This window comes from Gekko japonicus, unplaced genomic scaffold, assembly GCF_001447785.1.
Source record: "Gekko japonicus isolate JY-2015 unplaced genomic scaffold, Gekko_japonicus_V1.1 scaffold365, whole genome shotgun sequence".
In the NCBI taxonomy this organism is placed as follows: domain Eukaryota; kingdom Metazoa; phylum Chordata; class Lepidosauria; order Squamata; family Gekkonidae; genus Gekko; species Gekko japonicus.
Genome location: NW_015162488.1, coordinates 447192 through 470720, shown reverse-complemented (window position 1 = coordinate 470720; position 23529 = coordinate 447192). Strand labels below are relative to the sequence as shown.

Sequence of the window (23529 nt, the reverse complement as noted above, 5' to 3'; positions counted from 1 at the left end):
AGGGAGTATCTATCGTTGGATGTATTCAGGGCTGTTGATATTCAATGATGGGATGGAATATGCATGGGATGTGCATGGAAAGCATATAATTTGTTATAAGGTGCAGCACTCAGTATCAGCTTTGGAGGGAAGGACAGCCAGGACTGTAGCAAGTTAGTACCTTACACCCCCTCCAGTCTATGGCATATAGTGCACCTTATGATGATAACCTCGTCTCTCTGCATAGTGATAAATAAACTACTTTAACACAATAGTTCACTGATGCTAGCCATCCCAAAAAAACAATTTCAACCACCTGTGTCACTTGGTAGATGTAGTTTTCTGCTGCATGACTTTAGATGTTATACTTTTCCTTCTGCAAATTTACTCTAAGTAACCCAGCTTTATAACACAGTCCCTATTGTATACAAGATTTATGTTGTGTCTATTAGCAAATTATGGAAAATATGAGTTTGCCTTACTAGTAATAAATGTCTTATGCTGCATAATGCCTACCTTACAGAATCAGAGTCGAGAAAGCAGTGGGCAGCAGATACCAGCCACCTATTTGAAATAATCGATGCCCCACAGATGTGGCCATATGTTCCAAGCTGCAAGCTTGCCTGCCAAGGCCACTTTCCAGACCTGGCATCTTCACCCCCAACAATTCTGGTTTTCTTTACCTGACTCCTTCCACATGCTATTAAAATAGAATTCACATAGAGATAACATTTAGAATAAACATGAAAACAATATATTATGTTACATTACAATATATTATATTTATTCTCTATCACAGAAGTTGCAGTCCTTACGATACGTACAGTGCAATCCTAAACAGAATAACATCCTTCTAAGCGCATTGACATCAGTGGATTTAGAAAGGTGTAACTGTGCTCTGAATTACACTGTTACTTATAAAACTATTCCCAGCACAGAAGTCAATGGAGAGCCCCTTTCTATGGGAGCTTCATGAGCACCTCAGAGAACTTTGGTTTTTGGAACTGATATAGGTACAAACAGGCACTGCCATTTGCTCCTCTCATAAATTACATACCACAGTTCATTTCATCAGAGCCATCTGCACAATCTCTTATTCCATCACATTCTGGGTTTAGCTTTATCGGACACTTCCCATTTAGGCATTTATATGCACGCTGTGGGCAACTTTTGTATGCTGAAAGGATACAATGACAGAGTAGAAAAGGGTTAATCTGTTTAATGGTGCCATTGTATAGGTCATGCAAGATGCGACATAGGGTGCGATCACATGCACAATTAGCCCTGCCATAGGCACAAATGCCGGGTGGATTTAAAGGGGGCGATCAGACACGAATATCTGGGAAGCACCCCACACCCATCAGCAACCCGTTTTGCTCCATCACAGAAGTGAAGTAAAAAGACACCAGGGAAAATCCGGTAGTAAACAGCTTGCGATGGGCCACGGACGGAGTTTCCTGTGTCTGATTGCTCCAGTACACTCTTATGGCGTCGGGATGGTCTGATCAGGCTATCCTGACTCTGTGCCGTTGTCCCCCCCCCCCTTCTCAGTATGCGCATAATCGCAAACTCCATAGGGAGCCCTCGGTGTGGAGAAGCGATTCATCGATTCCTCGTTTAAGCACATCGGAAACAAACAGCAAGGAAAAAAACCGACTCACTTGCGGTTGCATCTGATCATGCAGTGGCAGGCTGTGCCCGCAGCTTCCAAGGACTATGTGATTGCGCAACTGTGGGTCAAATTCCTCTGGTGGAAATAGCCTCGCTCCCCCCCCCACTTTATCTCGCGCATGTGACCACCCCCATAATTTTATACAATGTATTTTAGGGAGGGAAGGATGCATTTAACAACATAGTTTCCTAGGTGACCTAGCAATATGCTAGATATTAATTAATGCTGGATTTTAATTGATATTTTTAAGGTTTAGTTTCTTATTGTTCTTATTTCGTAAGCTACCTCAAGCAGGTTCCTGGAAGGGAGACCACCAAGGATGTTTGGGGCCACTACGCAGAAGAAGGCAAAGGCAAATCACCTTTCTTTGTCTCCTTCCTTGAAAACTCTACGAGGTTACCATAAGCTGGTTGTGTCTTGGTGGCACTTTCTTTCAGAGATGCCAAGCAACTAATTGATTCCCTTCCCATTATCAGTCTAAAAAGAATAATTCACATCATACTTACAGCAACTGTCCGCTTCTTGGCTATCATTGTCACAGCTGTCATCCCCTCTGCACATCTTGGAATGGTGCCTACACTTCCCATTGCCACAATTAGACTCCACTGGATTACAACCTAAGGGAAGGACTAAACCGTCAAGACTGTCAAACTCCATTCAACAGCAGATGTTCCCAAGATCATGTGTGCTCTAGAGGTATATGACTGCTGTATAATTAACTCTAACCAGCTCTTTCCACAGTGTGATGATTTTCCACATAGTTCTCATTGTTGCAGAGGCACTCACCACAGCAATAGAGTGTCCACGTGGCCTTTCCATTGTACTCCCACTGCTTCAGCAGCCACGGCTGCCATTTCCCCACCACAGGCCATTTTTAGGTTGGGGTTTTTTTGTGTGTGTAAATGCCTGTGGATTCACAGGAGCAAAGAAAGCTACAAGGAAAATTGCTGTCATGTAGGAGCAGCCTTAGTTTGCTGTGTGAGATTAAGCTCAGTTTCTGATTGACTTTCTAAACAGTTATTAGGACTAATGATTATGTGCCACTTTTGATTGGTTGAATGGGTACATGGTCAGCTAAGGTTCTAATACTCTGAGCTTATGTTTAATACTTTTAATATCGTATGCCCCCAACAAATGCCTTAAGCCTTTTTTGGACCTCCCTGTCCTGTGGACAGGAATTAATGATGGGATGGAGTAGGATCAGAACAGCTTTCAATATGTGGTGGAAGGTTGAAATAGATCCTATAAGTATACATGCATTAGGCTCCCTCATGTAACTGGGAAAACTGATCAGAGAAAGAGGGAAAGATGTGACCATATGAGGAGTGGAAGCAGCCGCTGTCCAACCTGGATGGGGTGCTTGCCTCCTATTGGCCCGATCTCCTGCAGGGAGCCAAGATTGGCTCCCCCCACCCTTGTGTTCATTCAGGAGGAGGTGGGGGCACAGGCAAATGTCAGCACCTGCCATACTCAGCAGGGACTGATCATGTTTCTGTTCCAACCTTCCACTGCAAAAAACGTAGGCTGGAGGGAGGGGGGACAATGCATGTAATTTGCCCCCCTCATACACATACATCTCTATCCACAGATAAGAAAAACTGAAAAGGGCTTTTCTGCACATTTAAAATACCAAACTAATTAGTTAATGTCCAGAAACTTACCACAGTCTACTTCATCACTTCCATCTGTGCAGTCTTTCCACCCATCACACTTGCTGTTTAAAGGAACACATGTTCTGTCAGAACATTTAAATTGCCTAGGACAAGCTAAAAGAACAAAAGGTTTCTGATTATCACATTTATCTTAAAATGCAGTAACAGAGCAATCCTGTCCTGGGTGAAAGAAGATTGCTCCTAAACCCCGCTTATGTCAGCAAAGCACATTGCTATGACAGTTGGTGGGTGGGGGAAAGGACAATGTGAGTATGCTGTGGCAGGAGACAGAACCCCCTATGTTGTTAGAATACTGTCTGTCAGGATAAGAGCCAAGACACATGGAGCAGAACATTCAGTGGAGACACAGGTCCTATATGACTCCATAATTGGAATGGGTGAATACTATTCTAATGGCCACATCATCCCCTGCACTGGAGAAATCCCTACAAGTAGATTCCATAATAACTACCATTGGTTGAAATTCAGCATGGAAGAGCATCTTAGCCATTGTGCCCTTTCTCAGTCAATGAACTGGGAGGGGGACAGGAAGAGTGTGACCCTGTAAACTCTCCTAGACATCTCAGCAGTTTTCAATATGATTGATCATGGTATTCTTCTGGATCGTTTTTCAGGACTGGGAGGCACAGTTCTGCAGTGGTCCTGGTCCTATCTTGAGGACAGGTTTCAGAGTATTGTGCTGGGGGACTGCTGCTCTTCCCCTTGGCTTTCGGCCTACTAGGTTCCCCAAGGTTCCATCTTGTCCCAACCCCCATGTTTTCAACATCTATGTAAAGCCACTGGGAGAAGTCCTCTGGAGATCTGGACTGAGTTTCCACCAATATGACACTCAGCTCTACCTTGTGCTACCAGCAGATCCCAAGGGAGGCTGTGGAAATTGTGAACATGTGCCTGGAGGCAGTTTCAAAATGGATGAGAGCTAACAAGCTGAAACTTAATCCCAAGAAAACAGAGGTGCTAGTTGTGGGGGGAAGGTCTGACCCAGGAAATGGGTTATCCCCTATTCTGGCTGAGATTGCATTCTCTTTAAAGGACCAGGATCGTAGTTTGGGGGAGCTCCTGGACCCAGGCCTCCTGCTGGATAAACAGGTGGCAGTGGTGGCCTGGGGTGCCTTTCACCAACTTTGGCTGGTTGGCAACTAGGGATGCCAAACCCCCTGGTGGGGGTCCTCCACTGCCTGGCTATGGGGGGGGGAATTATCCCTCAAATGAGGGAGGAACACCTGGCAGTTCAGTGACATGCTTATGTGACTTCAATGTGACTCAGAACTGACATAGGCAAGTCGGAGACATCAGGAAGATGCTCTGGTTTTGGGGCAAAAACCAGAGCATCGCCCCAACATCCCCAATGTGCCTACATCACTTCCATTGGAAGTCATGTGGGCACATTGCTGAAATGTGCGAAGAAACTCCCAGCTCCTGGTAAGTTCACCCCCCGTCACCTGCCGGCTGCCCAGAGGAACCTGGCAACCGTACTAGCAGCTGCACCCCTTCCTCAGCAGAAAATATCTTACTGCTATGGTGCATGCCAGGTAACAGCTAGAATAGATGACAACAATGCACTGTACTTGGGGCTGTCCAGAAGCTACAGTTGGTATAGAATGCCGTGGCCAGAGTGTTGACTAGACTGGGTCTTAGGGACCATATCACTCCAGTCTTCTCCATCTGCAATGGCTTTCAGTTTGTTGCTTGGCACTGTCTGGCCAGGGACCAGCATTAGAAGAAGAAGAGAGAGAGAGATTGGATTTATACCCCCCCCCTTGGAGTCTCAGAGCGGCTTACAAACTCCCTTCCCTTCCCCTTCCCACAACAGACACCCCGTGAGGTGGGTGGGGCTGAGAGAACTCTGACACAAACTGCTCATTTTCGAGGACAGCTGTGCCAGAGCTTGTGACTGACCCGAGGTCACATCAGCAGGTGCAAGTGGAGGAGTGGGGAATCAAACCCGGTTCTCCCAGATTAGAGTCCGCGCACTTAACCACTACATCAAACATTAACTCTGGTCATCTCCAGAGGCTTTGCTTCAGTTGCCTCCATCAATCTAAGGCTATACTGGTGGCATCAAAACTTTGGAAAATCATTCCCAAGGGAAAATTGTCTGTCTCCCTCTATGGGTGTCTTTCACCTGTGGGTGAAGACTTTTTTGTTTTGTTTGGCATACCTGCAATAACAGTTATTGGCCCTCCTGCCTGGTTCTGGTGCTTGTTTATGTGTTTTTATTGAATTAATTTATTAACTGTATTTTTAATTGCTCAAATGCTTTAATGTTGTTATGTTTGCTGCCTTGGGGACTATGACTGGGTGGAAAGATGGCATAATTTTTTTTAAATAAATAAATAAATAAATAAATCCCAGAGTTCCAGGGGCAACCACAGAAAAGACCCTGTTGTGGCTCATTCTGGCCCTGTGGGATGGAATTTGAAGCAAGGCCTCTCCAACTGATCCTAAATCTTGGTCAGTACTCTGCAGAGACAACATATACATTTTTCTAAAAGATAAGGCTCATATGAGAATGAACAATTTACTAATTCAAGAGACAGACTATTTAAAACTTTAATGATTAAAATTAGCACCTTGACTATGAGCAGTGAATATACAGGTAGTCAGTGCAATTGGTTCAATACTGATACATTGTAATGTTGTCAGCTAATGCCAGACAAAAATCTAACTGCAGCATTTTGAACCAGTTTCCAAATTGTCTTTAAGGGCAATACTGTATAGACTGAGTATGTCAGTGGAAAGTGCTGTCAAGTTGCAGCTGATTTATGGTGACCCCACAGATTTTTCAAGGCAAGAGACAAACAGAGGTGGTTTGCCATTACCTGACTCTGTGTAGAAACCTGGGGCTTCCTTGATGGTCTCTCATCTAAGCACTAACCCAGGATGACCCTGCTAAGCTTCCAAGAACTGATGAGATTGGGCTAGCCTGGGCCATCCAGATCACTCACCAAACCACAAATGAGATTGGCATGATTTGGGTCTTTCAGCATAGCTAGCAAATCAAACAAAACTGAAAGGACTCTGAGCCACTGCTGACGTTTGGGAATCCTTGAGCAAATGAGAGTCCAAGATCTCTCCTGAGCTGCAAACTTGAGCTTTCAGGAAAGTTGTAATTTTATTTCTATGCCTTTCTCCTCTCCATCTGTCACTATTACATTCACCAGTATATGGTTTTGCCAGCAAGTATTAGAGCAGAAGACTTTGTACCTAATTAAGGAAAGGCTAATGGACTGGCTTGCTTCCTATGTAAATGCTGAGTTGTAAATAAGAGGGAGATAACTTCTGAGGAAGATGTACTAAGAATAACTTCTGAGGAAGATCAACTACAAAATGGGCTTACATTTAGATGCTTGTCATTTACTCAACTTACTACGGAAGCTGTTCTACAATATCACAAGGATGAGACTTTTCAAATTTGTGATACAGGATCACATTATCAGTTGTGATATTTCCTGTCATCTATGTAACATGAAAGGATCATATTTATTTTTATTAACTATAAAACATAGTAGCCATAAATCACAGTGATAGTTGGGAGGGGGTGTTACACTGTGATCCCGGTTTGTTTTTCTGATTCTTGAGGCCCCTCATAATAATCTTTCAAGGTAGTCAGCCATGTTGGTCTGAAGCAGTATAACAAATTTAGAGTCCAGTGGTACCTTTAAGACCAACAAAGGTTTGTTCAAGGTATGAGCACACGAAAGCTTTCAAACCACTGTCTGGACTCTCAAAAGGAGCAGAACCATGCAAAGCTGTGCCCAGTACTTCCAGTTCTCAGTAGCATTCCTGTAGTATGCCATAATTAATGGTATAAAACCTCTTGAGAAATCTAGGACAATCATTATCCATCTGTCCCTTTTCCAGTTCAGATCATCTATCAGAGGGAACCAAGCCAGTATCCACCCAAAAATGTAGCATAGAACCATATCAAAATAGTTCATTAGTTTTCACCTAATATTATCTGGATGCAAGAAAAGTTGCCAAGAGCAACAAATAAATAAGACTGCTTTGCTGCCAGTACTATCACAACTGGTTCCTCTGGTTTCTTCAGATGATTTTTCTCTGAAACTCAGTGTGACAGTAGTCTGGAGTGCCTTCTAGATTTTGCCAACCTTTCATTAGTAACAAGCATATTAAAAAAAAAACCTCACAAGTGGTCCAAATTCTCAGCCTTCTCAAGAAATTAGCCAAAAAAGGGTCAATTATTAGAAGACAAGAAATTAAGTTATTACTTTGAGTAATGGTTTCACAGAACTTTGAAGCATTTTCCCGAAGCTATAACACTGGTCCCACATGAACATGAAAGTGTGCTTGAGTCTACTTACGATCTGTGTGGCTGAATGCTCTGAATTCAATATAAAATCCTCTGTGTGTGACCAGTTCATCTGAATGAAAACTGATTGCAACTGAATAGCCATATTCCTTGATCCTGTTGCCTTCTGAAACTGGTTTACAGTATCTGATCAAGATATAGGAGACAAACTACATATATATCATATATTGTAATTGGTCTAATCATACATTATGTTTAGTGATACATACATTATAAAGCCAATTCAACAACTTACTACTCCCACCAGTTCTATTACTTTTACCCCTACCTGTGATTCAAATGTTATATAAGAAGATAAGAAGAGCAGGGCTGGATAGGACCTGTAGTCTATTTAGTCCAGCATCCTGTTTCACACAGTGACTAAACTAAACCAGTTGCCTTGGAGGACAAGGTTTCCCCTGATGTTACCCCCTAGCATTGGTATTCAGAGATTTATTGTTTATAATTTTTGTGAAGCCAAGAAGTTGACAGTGGAAGCCTCCTTATTATATTTATTAATCAAAACTCATTAATCAGAGATCTTTAAATTTCTCCAGTTCATCCAGATACAGTTGCCCTGTTCACATGTTATAGTGAATGCACATACAACCTGCATGTGTGTGTTTGTAAGAAAACGCCAATGCACAGTCACTTTATGAAACCAGGGACAGTTGCCCCCCAGTGTCCCTGCCCCCCGTCTCCCACTGGTTGCCAGCCATGGCCTAGTAACCCTACACATCAGTCACTTTGTGATTGATCTGTCTTCCACAGCAGTCATTGAGTAGTGGCACCCACCAGCACAACAAGGTTGGGGGTCACAACTCTAGAGTTTGTTGTGAGGTTATCCCATCTCATCTATAGATACAGAATAGTGGGCAGTTCCCTCTTGTAAGATCAAACACACGTTCCCTTCCATGCTTCCCTGGACTTTGTTTGACATCAGTAGAGCATTACTCACAATACAGACAATTGCATAACATGTAAGACTAACCTTCTGACTATCAAAATCAGCACCACCCTTACCCCCGCTTCCCCAGCACTGCTACAAGGGAAGCCACTAACATACTAAGGGATTTATAATGCAGCACGGAGGCAGGTGGCTTTTGCCCAAAGGGGGAAAAAAGATCCAGACAGCAAGTTAGTAGACAAAACTGCTCACCTGACTCCATCAATTTCCAGCCAATCTTTATCACATTTATTGGATCCTAGAGATTGCTCCTGAACTTGTATTACAAGAAGTTTGAATAACAATCTGTATCCAGGAATTGGTGCCTATGATTAAAAAAGAAGAAAGAAGAACCACATTTTTACAGAGCAAATTTCTGTGAGGCAAAGCTATGCTGCTTCCAAGTATTCATTTTCAATATTATAATATATGACAGTGTAAACTGGATCACCAGGCTACCATTGATGATTCCAAGTAATAGCTTAGTGGTTTAGTCTGCACACATGCAAACACATGTTTATATAAGTACTGTGACTTCAAGGAGGGCTACTAATAGCATCTAATGCATATGAAGTGTTTTGATTCACCATCTGCATCACCATTCAGTGACACAGTGATGATGTAAAAGTAGTGTACACATAATTTAATACGGAAAGGGGCTAGAGCAGTGATGGCAAACCTTTTAGAGACCGAGTGCCCAAACTGTGACCCAAAACCCATTTATTTATCGCAAAGTGCCAACACGGCAATTTAACCTAAATACTGAGGTTTTACTTTAGAAAAAACAACTCATTTACTTAAAATTATTTGGCAGAGAATTCGACACGTTAATGATGGTCTGGGTCTGGCTGGGGCGATGGCACACGTGCCCACAGAGAGGGCTCTGAGTGCCACCTCTGGCACCCGTGCCATAGGTTCACCACCACTGGGCTAGAGTGTGCGCCAATGAATTTCACTGACTTGCTAGAGCTGTTTGTGGTTACCCAAGAGATAGCAGTTCACCCATATGGTATGTTGTCCAGCCTGCACAAAGGGCTGAACAGGGGGGAAGTGGCGCCTAGCCCAAGTGAGGTCTAGTTGGCCATGGGGAAGGTAGTACCTGGCCTACACAGAGGGTGTTCCTGGCCCTCCCAAGTCCTCCCAAGAAGAGGCCATTCTGGCAGGCAGGCCCCCCTCCCTCCATTGGGATGTGGCTGGGATGGGGGGTAGGCATTCTTTCCCTCCCTTCCATTGGAGGAAGGGCAGGCCCGTAGCCAGGATTTTTTTAATTTGTGGGGCCTTTAAATAAGTTGGGGAGCACCCCGCACACACACCCAAGGGAGTGACACAAATAAAATAAAAAACTGGAAGTCGGGGGGGGGCTGCGCTGAATTGGAAGTCAGGGGGGTCTTGGCAGTAAGTCGGGGGGCCAGGCCCCGATAAACTCCACTGTGACTATGGGCCTGAGGCAGGGCCAGGGCAGGTGAGGAGGATGGCCCCTTTTCCAGGGCAATTATTTTCATCTCAGTCCACCCATAATCTAAGCCTTGACAAGAATCCCATTGTGTTCATGTTAGGCTACTACAGGGTCCATTTCCTCCCACCTCACAGGTGATGATCATATGTGTATAAATCCAAGACTTTTGTTTTGACTCACACTACAATTATTCTTAGTGAGTTTTAGTGTACATTAGGTTGTTTATTTGTATGGTTTTATGCTACATTTTCGCATACATACCCTGATGATCCAGTGACAGTCAATACTGGGTGGATAGTAACTTGGGTAATAAGGAGAAGTCACCGTCCCATTCCAAGAGATGTAATGGCCACCACATACTAAGAAGAGGGGGAAAATACTAGTGATAGTCTTAACATGTTTTATGATCTTTTTTCTCTTGTTCTTTTTAAAATCACGGACAGAAGAATGCCCTTTGACTCTTTCTTCTTTTGAAATTACAGTTATAAGACTATTATCCTTCTGTTCACTTTCATAATTCTAACAGTGAAATCCAAACTAAGCAGAGTTCTATCCTTCTTGGTCAACAGCAGTCAATGGGCTTAGAAGGCTGGTTAAGACTGCAGTGTAAATGGGTTGCTTTGATGTATGCCATTATGTTAATTCTGTGTAAAAGAGCCATGTCAGAGGCCCCCTAACAGAGGCAAAAGATACCATTTGTTTAGACCAGTTCAAGTGCTCAGGGTGCTGTACAAATGCACCTCACCGATGCATTCTTCACTCATTGGTGAGACACATTTTTCATATATGTTACTTTTCATGCACAGATTGGGACGATCAACTGGATCCTCCCACATGCAAATTTTCTGTGAACAAACGAGAGCAGACATCGAACTCTAAATCAAGCCACTACAGAATACAGTGCATTTTTAAGAAGATAAGTAATACTTTCTGAGAGGCTGAAATGAAAGAGAAAAGGCAACATTTCTTATATGCTCTATAAGCATTGCCTTGTGCAGTAAAAGCTTTGTTATCTGACACTTCATGTATGCTGATCAACAAGTATTGGTATAATAATTTACTAGAAATTTGATACTTTTTTTTAAAGGAGTGGTTCCTAAACTGATGAAACATCAGGTCTGAAATCTTTGGAACATGCCTTCATATCTTACCATGACACACATGTACATCAATGGGTTTATGACAGGGAGAAGGAAGAAGGCAGAGGGTTAAACAGAGAAAGGACTCATGGTTCCTGTATTCTTCCATGGAAGTAGCAGTGGCCAGTTTTCTTCTTTGGCCAGCCAAGAGAAGAGCAAGGCACTATGGCAAGATGGAAGGGATTTCTTGAACCCAGAACAAAGCCTCCTCACAAGTAAACACCTTTTCTAAATTTTGTAACTTTAAATTTATTTATTTAAGGGCCTGCTTGTGACTAAAGACCTTGCTGTGATGTATACTTTTTAGGAAAATAAGAGTGCAGTGTGCTGGAAGCCACAAGTGAAAAACGACAGAGGAAAAGAGGTGCCAAAGTTCAATAGACAACAATGGTACAGTCATATATGTGGTTGTATAACACAGGGGTTAGATTGCAAACCATATCTGCATTAAATCTCTAATATCCTTATAGTTGTTAGGAAATTGAATCCATGGATACATACATTATCTCTGTTTAAATCCAAAGAAATATTTTGTAGATATCACACCTACATATGAATTATCAGAAATAATCCAGCAGCATGAATGCACAAATAATGCCTGTGTTGGTCTGACTGCATACCAATTTTAGGAACAGCTTGGAAATATGCTTTCAGTACATGGCTCTCTTTTCTTCGGTCCAGTGAGAAAGTGACCAACATTACGTTGCTTGATGAAGTTAAACGTATAAATGGGGAGGTCCAGGCCCCAGACATTCCACACCATCTGAAACACATTTAGGCCAATTATTGCTTATGAGTTATTTCACTCTGCATTCCCATAAACTGCGGATATTTTAGTTCATTTGTTACAATTCATATGGGGCATTTGAATTAGAGCTGAAATGAAGTGTTGTACAGATTTGAAACCTGGCAAATTCTAAGGATAGTAACACTGTGATTGAACATGTGATAACTGCATTATACTAGTCCTGTATATATGACCAGTCTGTACAGAAAAAGCTTTGTAATCCACTGTTTGTAGGGAATGGATGTTGCCATTATCAGTACTCTGGATACTTAAGCTTATTGTCTTCTACCCAAAGGAAACCACAACAATCAAACCCCGTACCACTGGAACACCACAGCGACAGCACCTCTGCCATATGGAATCCTTATACTCCCTTCTCAGCCACAGAATTGTCCTACCTGGCAGGCAGAGGAGTGGGCAAGCAGTCAGGAGCTGTCTAAGAATGACATCAGCTGGCAGTGCCGGGTGTCAGGAGCCCCACAGCAGCTAGATGCCTGAAGCCTGGAGAGGTGGGAGTTGGCCATGCGTATCTGAAGATAAGGGCACATGGTGACTGAAGGGGGGGCCCCTTCTAGGTGATGCCAGTTAACTGAGTCTTTCAGATAGTAAAGTTCCAGATAACAAAGCTTTTACTGTACAAGGCAATGCAGATCTGTGTCTAGTAGCCCTGTCACAGCCTGCATAGATGTGAAAGCAAGTAACACGTCCATTTTAAATACATATTTTTAAAAAAAATTGGGAACAGAGGAAGAGATCTATCAGCTTGTAACTCAAATGGAGATTATGAGCATACAAAATTCATATTATGAGCACATCACTTTTGAATCTTACAGTATTGCTTCTTTTAACTGAAGATGAAAGGGGATGAATCTAATATTATTTACCACAGTGCTATAATGTTTCGATCAATTCACTGATGATCAGTGAATGTTTAGGATTTGGTCCATGCTTGATGCTCTGTAGAATATACTTTTCTTTATGCTCCTACCTTGTAATGATCTTGTTCTGCAGGGGGAGAAGGAAATCATAGGCAGATAGCCTGTGAGAGGTGCAGCTCCCAGGAGACACTCCATGTGCTGTAACCACCACCAGTCTCACCACATAGTCAGAGGGCACTCGCAGCCTCCACTGATAGAAAGACTTCTTGGGATTCATCAGCGTCAATGTCCTGTTATTACCGGGCTTTGCATAAAGGTCAAAGGCCACTGTAGACAAAACAAAAAAAGATCAATGACAGATCAAAGCACCAAAGAGACAAAGTTTAAAGAGAAACTAATTCAGACCTTATCAGCCCAGATCCCAGGGAACAGATGTCTCCATCACAAAAGACAGGCTTGTCCATCTCATCAGACAAGGATTGGTTGTGAGCCAGTCCTGTGCTGTGTTCTCACCCCATGAAGTCCCCTCCCCCTTGGGGCAAGGCAGAGGCATAAAGGCTGTGAAAAAGGATCTCCTCTATGCAAGTGATTTGTGACTAGAGGACTTGAATTTCTCAGTGTTCAGACAGCACCTTTCACTGTCTAATTCAATGCAAAGCAGCTCTAAATGAACCAGCTAATGGAGAAAGCAAATGAACCACATTACTTTTAGTGGACAGACAATGATGCACGGTTTGGGACAATTAATCTTTCATCAATTGAAGTCCTTGATACCCTTCTTCAGAGGCGAGTCCCTTCGAGCTCAGTGACTTACAGCGCTGTCCTAAGTAGGTCTACTCAGAGTCCTACTCAGGTCTATTCAATGGGGTTTACTCCTAGGAACTTGCTCTGTCACAGTGCATTCTTAAAACAGAAATATATCCATCTAAATCCTCCCTCCCTCCCTCCCTCCTTCCCTCTCTCTGCTTTTCTCAAATAAATAAACCATATCAACATAAAGCAATCTATATCTGATTTTTTTCAAAGGTCAAAACCAAGCTGTAGCCCTGTCTGTGGCATTAAATAATTGCTCTTTCAAGATATTATCTCATTTATTACAGCTATCTTGTAACAAACTGTTCACAAAAGATCCACTGTCAAGATTGTGCCCTAGTCTTTTAACTACATGTCTGAAGACACCACACTGTTCTCTAGTACAGAAGGAGCTTCTTGTTTTTTTCTGTGGTGAAGAGTTAGGACAGAGAATGGAGCTTCTGTACCTCTCCTCATTGTGTAGAAAAGCACTGCATTTTTGGGTTGTTTGTTTTGCCGTTGCAGGACTGTGACAGGCTATAGGGCAACTGCAAGGTGACAGATACGCCAGCTCTAAACAGAATTCCACCCTTCTAAACCCATGGGTGCAACTCTGCTTAGGATTCCCATTCTTGCTTTTTCCACATTGAGCTGTTCCAGAGAAAATTAATTGCACCTCACTGAAAATAAATGGGAGGTGCGATGATAGTACTATTAACAACCACATGGAGAGGATATCTCCTCATAATATTTTTTCCTCCCTGCACTGTTTCCCCAACCTACAGTCATCCTGGGACTGCACTCTTTGGATCTTCAGGGAAACCTGACATGTACACAAGATCTTTTCAGGTCAGGAAAATGGTGGGGGGAGGCTGAAGCCTTTTTCCCATTAGTGTCACAGTCACAGTCCAAACCAGGCACCCTGCACACAGGAGTGAATAAGAACTTGCAAGTTAAGCATGACTGTTATCCCAAACCCAGCCTATGTCCTCTGTAGGGTTTCTCAAATGGTACATTAGGAAAATGGCAGTAGAAGAAAGGACTAAACCATACTTCTACAGAGCTGCAAAATAGTAAAAAGCCCAGTAGCACCTTGAAGACTAACAAGCTTTATTGTAGTATCAGCTTTCAAGAAACACAGCTCTCTTCATCGGATGCTGTAACCCTAAGGGCCTCTTCCACACTGTCATTTTTGTCACTCATTTGTCCCTATTGCGTTGCCCCCCCCCCTTTTCCACATGTGTTTTGCTCCCTCTGGGACTACTAGAAACAGCAAAACACGGGGGGGGGGGGGGACCCTGAAGTAATAGGGATAAATGAGTGGCAAAAATGACAATGCGGAAGAGCCTATCTGATTTGGAACACTCTCCTACCCCCCCCCCCACACACACGTGGCTGTTAGCATTAAAGGGTGACATCTGATCACGGATCTCCAGCTAGGGTTGCAGACTGTGACTTGGGAAGTTCCATGTGGCTGGGGAGTAGTGCCTGGGGAGGGCAGAGCTTGAAGAGGGGAGGAGCTCTGCAGGGGTGTGATGGCAACAGAGTTTGCTCTCCAAAGCTGCCATGTCCTTCAGGATAACTAATCTCTGTCATCTGTTTCAGAACTCCAGCCCCCACCTGAAGGCTGACAACTGTCTCTAGCTGTCACATCTAGTTTGCCCTTTAGTCTTGACCTATCCAAGTATAAACTAAGTTTCTCTGAAATGGGGCACTGTTGTAGTCAGACAGTCACCCCCAATCCAGCTAAACAACACATGCAGGTGGAAAATGGAAAATGTTTCCTGTGGGTGTATCCCTCGCTGACTGGAAAATTTTCTGTGAAATTGCTACAGTAAAAGCAGTTCTAAAGCCTGACCCAGTTAACTGGGCTGTACATGCCTAGCCCTGGTAAGGTACTTATTAACAGCACCTATTAGTTGTTTAGGATGGGCAAGGGAGCTTTCCCCCCCTCACTGTCTCTGTCCCGCTAAGCAGCTGCCAGCATGTTATGTAAGGGTAACAGCCATATGAGCTTGGATCTGCTCACCAGGCCTTGCACACAATACTCTCTATTGGACACATGAATACAACTTCTGCCAGGGCTTGTGCTTTCGCCATTGCAGCTCCTGTTTCATGGAATGAATGGTTTGCCAAAGGAAGCATGTAAAGGACAAGCATTGATGACCTTCTCTTGGGCTTGTAAAATGATTCTGTTGTGGAGAGCTTTCCAGTGAAGCTGGGACTGGGTACTTCTTTTGTTATTGTTATTCTGATGCTTAGATTGGACTCTTCGATATTTCTTGGATCACATTGCAGTACGTTTTTTATCTTTTCACCAGTGTACGCTGCCTTGAATTTTGGGAAAGTAGGATATAAACAGCAAATAAATCACTAGACAGACTCTGGGATAGGATTGCCAGGACAGGGCATAGAAACACTTATCTAAACTGTTAATTCATTGCTTCACTTTTTTATGCTTTAAAAAACCCAGTAGTGTTTGTAACTCCTCTGTTTGACTATACATTGTACTATCACAAAGCCAAAACCAAAATTTCTCCTCATTTATATTCTTACCAAAGAAAGATGAAATATACAATTGATTGAGATTACCAGTTATTAAAATGCTTAACCAGAGCCATACAAGAATAGTTAGTATGGATTACATTCTTTTCAAAAGCCAGCATATGTTTCTTTATTCATACAATGCAGTTACAATTTGCTAGTCTTCTTAAGTAAAATAAAATTAATGAATACTTTCAAAATATATTGAAATACTGCAGAATTTATGTCTATTAGCCAGTTAGCTAAAGATTAAGTACAGAAAAAAAGAATTTGTGATAGTCTTAGTTTCACACAGACACTCCAAATTGCTGAGGGGAAAAATTGATCATTATTTAAAATGGCAACAGCTTATCATTATTAGACTACATTGGCTGCAATTGATTTGGGACTGATGCCTACCCGGGTAAAACCTACCCACCAAAAAGTCTGTGTCCTTAGAAGGGTGTAACACTCTCAGTCTTCTCCACCTTCCACCTGATCAGCAGGGGTTTGCTTACCAAGTTTCACTTGGACATGCGTACAGGAGTGTGAAAGTTAAAAATTTTAGGTGAGAAGCAAGATAATTATCTTTTTAGAAGAAGAAGAGATTGGATTTATACCCCGCCCTTCACTTGGAGTCTCAGAGCGGCTGACAAACTCCTTTCCCTTCCCCTCCCCACAACAGACACCCTGTGAGGTGGGTGGGGCTGAGAGAACGCTGACACAAACTGCTCATTTTCAAGGACAGCTGTGCCAGAGCTTGTGACTGACCCAAGGTCACATCAGCAGGTGCAAGCGGAGGAGTGGGGAATCAAACCTGGTTCTCCCAGATTAGAGTCCACACACTTAACCACTACACCAAGATCGTTTAAAATGACTGAAGGTAAATCATAATGACTAAACTGAGGCTATTGTGCTTTGGTCACATCATAAGAGGACAAGACCTGGTATTTTTGGCCACTGTGTGACAGAGTGTTGGACTAGATGGGCCATTGGCCAGTTCCAACATTGGCTTCTCTTATGTTCTTAAGACGCTGGAAAAGACAATAATGCTAGGGAAAGTTGAAGGCACTAGGAGAAGGGGAAGACACAATGTAATAAAGAAAGCCATGGGCTTTAGTTTGCAAGACCTGAGCAAAGCCGTTAGTGATAGGATGTTATGGTGGTTATTAATCCTTAGGGTCGCCATGCTGGAAGTGACTTGATGGCACATAACACACACACCTTAATGCGTAAATTAACAGTTTTAGTAACTGGGATTTAACCTGTCTAGGATGGTACACCACTGGAGGGGTTTTAAAAAATGGATTCCCCATTAACCAGTCCGAACAGACTGGCATTCTGCAGTATCTTGGGCCTTCCAACCACACCCTGGAATTTGTATTGTGAAATATGATTGCTAAGACAGATATAGTGAATCATGAAAATTCCTCTTCATTGTGCGTAATAGGTACCAAATGAATGTGGATAAATTATTATAGAGACTATGTGATTAGTCTGGAACTTGTGCTTGAGGGGGGAAATCATCAGAAGCCCTCTCACAAGATCATTGATTAAATGAATGCAAGTTGCACAAGGGTGTTTGAAAATTCAGATCATTTCCATTACTTTTGATAATGAGTAGGTTTTTGGTGCATTGAACCCTTTGGGTTCAGCCTTGCAGCAAATCAGAATGAATGAAATAAATGAAGGTTATGCAGAAGCATTTTTTGGTACACTTCTAAAAAGACAGAAACAAAGTACAATAAAATAAATTAGTTCTTACCTGATTTTAATGTCACATCATAGTCCATAGAATCTGAAACTAAAAGTATTAATAGTCAGCATAGTTGGTTAGATTCACCTATTAAGTTTTGAAACACTGAAAGAATGCCAGATTCCCATTACCAAAAAGTTCCATTGTAACGATATCGAAATCTTCTTCAAAAGAAAAGGTTTCAGCTGAACCATTAATCTTTGGGGGTCTCCTTTTACTAATGATTTGCTTTTGCTTCACTGAGATTACATTTTTAATAGTGAGAACAATATCTTGTGGGGCCCAAAAGGTGCTCCAGTAGTACGCTCGAAGGCCAGTTTTTCCCTCACTAGAAGAAGAAAGAATGACAGACTAAGTCTCAGGTATAGAATGGGCTTTGATTGCAACTACTTTTATCTACTGGCCTAGACACATCAGTAAAATTAGTTGTTAACAGAACTATTCCAAATGATCTTGAAAAATAGAGAGAAGCAAGCTGATATATACAGTACACAAGTTCAATATGGTGTCCCCACCCTGTGGTCTGTATAATAGTCTGATGTGAATTGCAAATCCTCCTCAGTTCTCACATGTGCAGTACCCAACTGGGTACATGTGGGGACTGAGGAGAACCCACAACTCACATCTGACTTCCCATCAGACATAAGTTGGGTGGTTGTGGTGGAAAGTGTCATCGACTTGCAGCCAACTCATGGTGATCCAGTAGGCAAGAGGCACTCAGAGATGTTCAGAGGTGGTTTCCCATTGCCTGCCTCTGTGTCTCAGTCTTGGACTTCCTTTGTTGTTTCCCATCCAAATACGAACCAGGGCCGACTCCACTTAGCTTCTGAGGCCTGATGCGATCAGGCTAGCGTGGGCCATCCAGGGCATTAGGTGAATACCCCAGTCCAAACCTGGACACTTCATAATATGTGAATTGGTATTATATTCGAATTTGATTATCACACTCAATTATCACTTTGTAAAGGTAACCTTTGAATATATTCTGACATTTTAATGATGCCAGACAGAGAGAGCCCTTTTGAAAATTGTTTTCTCAGCCATGTTTTAAAAAGTGTTGAGGAGGTTTATATTGGTATACTGAAAACACCAATTGTAAAATTGGGAGCGGTGGCGCAGGCGGTAAAACGCCTGCTTTGTAACATCACCCGAACAGCCACTATGGCTGTTCGAGTACCACCGCGGTCGAGGTGAGCTCTCGACCCTCGTCCCAGCTCCCGCCTACCCAACGGTTCGAAAGCAACCTAATTGCGAGTAGATAAATGGGTACCCACCCTTAGACGGGTGGGGGGCACCCTGTGTGGCGGCTGAAGACGGCGTGCGACGGCGGCAATGGCGGCGGCGATGATGGCGGCGGCGACCTGGAGTGAACGGCATTGGTGGCGTGGCGTTGCGGCGGCGTGCAGGCGTGATCAAGGGGCAGCGACCGAGCGATCCCTGGTGGTGGAAGGAGTACATCGAACGCTGCCGTGTGGAGAGAGGGGTGTGCGCAGATGCCGAGCTCCGGCTCAGCGGAGCCGGAAAGGACGTAGGCCGGGCCGGAAGCAGGGCGGAGCTGCACACCTTGGAAGAAGCTCCCCACCACCACGCTGGAAGAATAACAACGCCTCGCCAAGTCCGGAGACCCGACCAAGCTAAAAGCCGACCCGACGACAGCCGCCACAGGGGGGGTGCTGGTAGGCTGTCCCACCCCGATACACTCACTGTGGCCCTAGTCAGGGAATATGGGTGATTAGCACCAAGAAATATGTAAGCCGCTCAGAGACCCCTAACCAAGGGGTTCGAGCGGGGTATCAAGCTGAAGGTAAATAAAAATAAATAAAAAAATTAAACAGTGCATAAAACTTGTAAGCTTCAGCATTAATTTGCATACTCTGCAAGTCTGATTTTTTTTCAAACAAGAGGTTTTCTTTTCTGATAACCCACGCTAACCCAAGATAATTAGAAAGCCATTCCAATCCTAAGTATTTGGAAATGTCCCAGTGCTTTTACTAGAATATATTTTAGCTATGTTTTTCTGACACAGCTAAAATAGTTTTGACTAAGTTCCACTGAAACCAGTGGAAGGAAATAATTGTTATTAATTTAAGTCCCATTGCTTTCAGTGGGATAGTTATGACTAGTTTCATGTGGATGGAGAGCGTGTTTAGGATTATAACATACTCAGTAAAGAAACAAACCTAAAGTACCTGGATTTACTCTCTTCTAATTTGTAACCCAAATAGCCCAGCTTAGCCCAAGCTCATCAGAGCTTGGGAATTAAGCAGGGGTTGGCAGTGGTCAGTACTTAGATGGAAGACCACCAAGGAAGACAAGAGTTGCTATGCAAAGAAAGGCAATGGTAAGCCGCCTCTGTTTGTCTCTCACCTGGAACACCCCATGAATGGAACAAAATTAGAGTCCAGCGACACCTTTAAGAACAACCCAGTTTTATTCAAGGTATGAACTTTCGTGTGCACATACACTTCTTCAGATTCATTGAAAAGGAAGTTAGCAGTTCGTATATACAGACAGATGCCTCTACATAGGTAAACAGCAAATTAGCATACAACTTAATAAAGATGTTTTGCCATATGCAAAGGCCAAACAGCAATAACAAGCTAAGTATATACAGTCACCAGGTCACCATTTGTTTGGATTTAATGGGGAGGGGAAGGTATAGTAATAAATATGTCAAAAATAGGAGACAGATGCGTACAGTTATCTTTCTTAATTGTAAAGAGTAAAAAATTGAGACTCTGTTAAAGGTGCCACTGGACTCTAACTTTGCTCTATTGCTTCAGACCAATGCGGCTACCCACTTGGATCTAATCCCATGGATGGGGTTGCCATGAGTTGGTTGTGACTCAGTGGCATGTTTTTCTTAATTTATAAAACCAGTGGCAAAACGGGCTGCTAAAATGGACTGATGCAAGCTGAACCAGTGATGCTGGCGGCTGTGGTAGGCTTATCCATTGCTATTTCTGGTGTTCCCACCATTCTACAGCAGTGCAGGCAGTGTCAGTAGATGAGCCTGTGCCAATCACATCAGCTCTGGTGAGGTCCAAGCTGAGTGGTCTTGCAGAGCTGCCAGTGCCACGAGGGCTAACCCTGCTCCAGGCTGCCAATGAACCTCTGAGGCTGTGGCCTACCATTCACTCTTAAATTAAAGGGTTAACCCACCCCCCAAGAGAATCTAAAGAAAGCCATCAAAAGCTGACATTTCATATTCAACGAGGAAGTATACTATGAAATTACTTACCTAAAGGCAGCAATAACTGATTTCAGGTAATAAGTTCCTAAGGCAGAAGAGCCATATAATTCTGCAAACTGATAGTTAAACAATTAGAAAGCTAAATATAAAGAACAGAAAAATCTTGTTAAGTTTGAGTGTAATCATATCATTTTTCTGACATATTATACAGTATTAAAGATAATGTTTGGTTTTATGTCTAGCTCAAGTAACCTGACAAAGTAAGCAATTCTCTAATCGGTGGAAAAGAGTCCATTTCAATATAACATTTCACTTCAGTCTGATAATTTTTACAAGGTAACATCAAAGTGATTCTTCAGTAAGAAGAGGATGATGAAAGAAAGAAAAAATCAGTATGAATTTAGGCTACTTAAGATCTCTGTCATTTCTGGCTTCCAATTAGCTCATACACAACTCATGTCAACCATGCACAAAGCAGCTTTGAGACCCACGAATCATTCACTTGGGAAATGGAGGCTAACAGAGAGATGCTTTGTGTTTCCAAGCCTCCTGTTAACATGTACTAATCTCACAAATGGAACAAACTTTGGAGTGCAAGAAAGCAAGCATTGTTAATCTCAATGAAACCATCTTTTTGTTTTATATATAAATTGATAATCAAAAAATTTACACATGAAGAAATGCAAAATAGTATTAAGTTTCTGAATCAAAGAATTTACCATGCCTCTTATTTAACAACACACAGAATGAGACAACTTTCTAATTTGGGACACAGTAAGATATTTTGCTGCCTGTGTTCAGTGGTAAAAATATAACAACAGACAATTTGCTGTCTTTCACTGGTGTGCCAAGGTTTCCTCCTACCTGAAATGGACTGCATTGGCTATGCCTAATGAGAGGGCCAGCCCTGGAAATCTTCCTAAGGGTTCTTTCAATTTCCCAGACACCCCTTCTCTTACTGAGTATTTGCTTTCAATAAACTAAGAACATGAACAAATTTTTAAAAACCTTCCCTCAGCATTCAAGTCCTATAACGTGTCCCAGTTACAGTAATTATTAAACAAAATTTTAGACCCAAGGAAATCAAATCGGTCAATCCTAAAGGAAATCAACCCTGACTGTTCCCTGGAAGGTCAGATAACTGCAGCTGAAGCTCAAATGCTTTGGCCACCAAATGAGAAGGGAGCACTCACTGGAGAAGACCCTGATGCTGGGAAAGATTGAAGGTCAAAGAAGAAGGGGGCAGCAAAGGATGACATGGTTAGACAGTTTTTGTAGAAAAAGCCCAGCTGGAACTCATTAGCATAATAGGCCACACCCAACAGCAGAAACTCATTAGCATATTAGGCCACACCCTGACAGTGCAGCGCATTAGCATATCAGGCCACACCCCATGCCTTCCCTTGGCTTGCCTGGGTACCCTGTGGCTGCAGGGAGCCTAGGCAAGGCCCCCCCCCCTTGAAGGCAAGCCAGTCCTTGGACAGGCCAGGGAAGGCCTCCCTGATCCTTCCAGGCCCCCCCTGGCCCACCTGCCTTGGAGTCGCCGGGGGGTGTTGCCCTCCAGGCCTTCCCTCTGTAGCCACGCACGCAGAGGTTTTGGCTGTAGTGGGTGTGGCCAACTCTGAAGCCAGCCGGAGCTCCGTTCCTGTGCGTTGCTGCCCAAAAATAGCCCTGGTTACCGATGCAATGAACATGAAATTTAGCAAACTCCAGAGGACAGCAGAAGACAGCAAGGCCTAGTGTGATGTGGTCCATGGGGTTGCGAAGAGTCAGACTCAACTGTGTGACTGAACAACAACATAGTTCTTTATATTATTTAGTAAAACTTACATAATTCTGGACAGCTTCAGCTTGCGCTATAAACCTGTGTGATTTAGGATGTGTTAGGTCACTTGTGTAGCTCAGATTAGGAATTTCTACACTTCCGCCAATGTAGATGAAAGAGAATGCTGGGGCTGAAATTAAGAAACATTCAAAACAAAGACAATTTATCACTGCTGAAATAAGGGTGTTTAAAAACTCACATACTAACTTGCCCTTTTCTAGAAATCCTTTTAGAAAACATTCCTAGTTAATATACAACATTCACCACAAATCTGACTTCCATTACAAACATACTGTGACATGTGGCCATATTTATTATTTCCACAGAAATATTTTTTTTAGTATATGCAAATGAAAATGACTCTTAATAATATTTTTGTTGGTTCCAGGGGTGGGAGGAGCTCACACAAATGGATCTTTCCCACTGCAGTTCCCTGTACACCCCAGAGTACCTTCATAAGCAAAACCTACTGCACATGGGAATATCTGCTTTTTCATGAGCTCTTTCTACTTGGTGAAGTTGGGGTCCAACCTAATATTATGTAGAAATTAAGGAGTATAAAAATGTTTTCCTCAGTTCTATCAAATCGTAAATATGA

At 42.8% G+C, this 23529-nt stretch overlaps 1 protein-coding gene across 1 annotated transcript in view; it reads right to left on the bottom strand.

Annotated features, from left to right (window-relative positions):
* Positions 1-23529, bottom strand: part of LOC107105903 (suppressor of tumorigenicity 14 protein homolog) — a 29945-nt gene that overhangs the window by 5542 nt on the left and 874 nt on the right. Inside the window, exons 3-15 of the mRNA XM_015405949.1 lie at positions 22937-23061; positions 21155-21222; positions 18045-18241; positions 17923-17961; positions 12953-13169; positions 11798-11940; positions 10300-10397; positions 8796-8908; positions 7650-7783; positions 3313-3417; positions 2158-2268; positions 1037-1156; positions 496-679 (exon numbers count right to left, since the gene is read on the bottom strand). Of these exons, the coding sequence (XP_015261435.1) occupies positions 496-679; positions 1037-1156; positions 2158-2268; positions 3313-3417; positions 7650-7783; positions 8796-8908; positions 10300-10397; positions 11798-11940; positions 12953-13169; positions 17923-17961; positions 18045-18241; positions 21155-21222; positions 22937-23061 (1654 nt within the window). The remainder of the gene's footprint in view (positions 1-495; positions 680-1036; positions 1157-2157; positions 2269-3312; positions 3418-7649; positions 7784-8795; positions 8909-10299; positions 10398-11797; positions 11941-12952; positions 13170-17922; positions 17962-18044; positions 18242-21154; positions 21223-22936; positions 23062-23529) is intronic.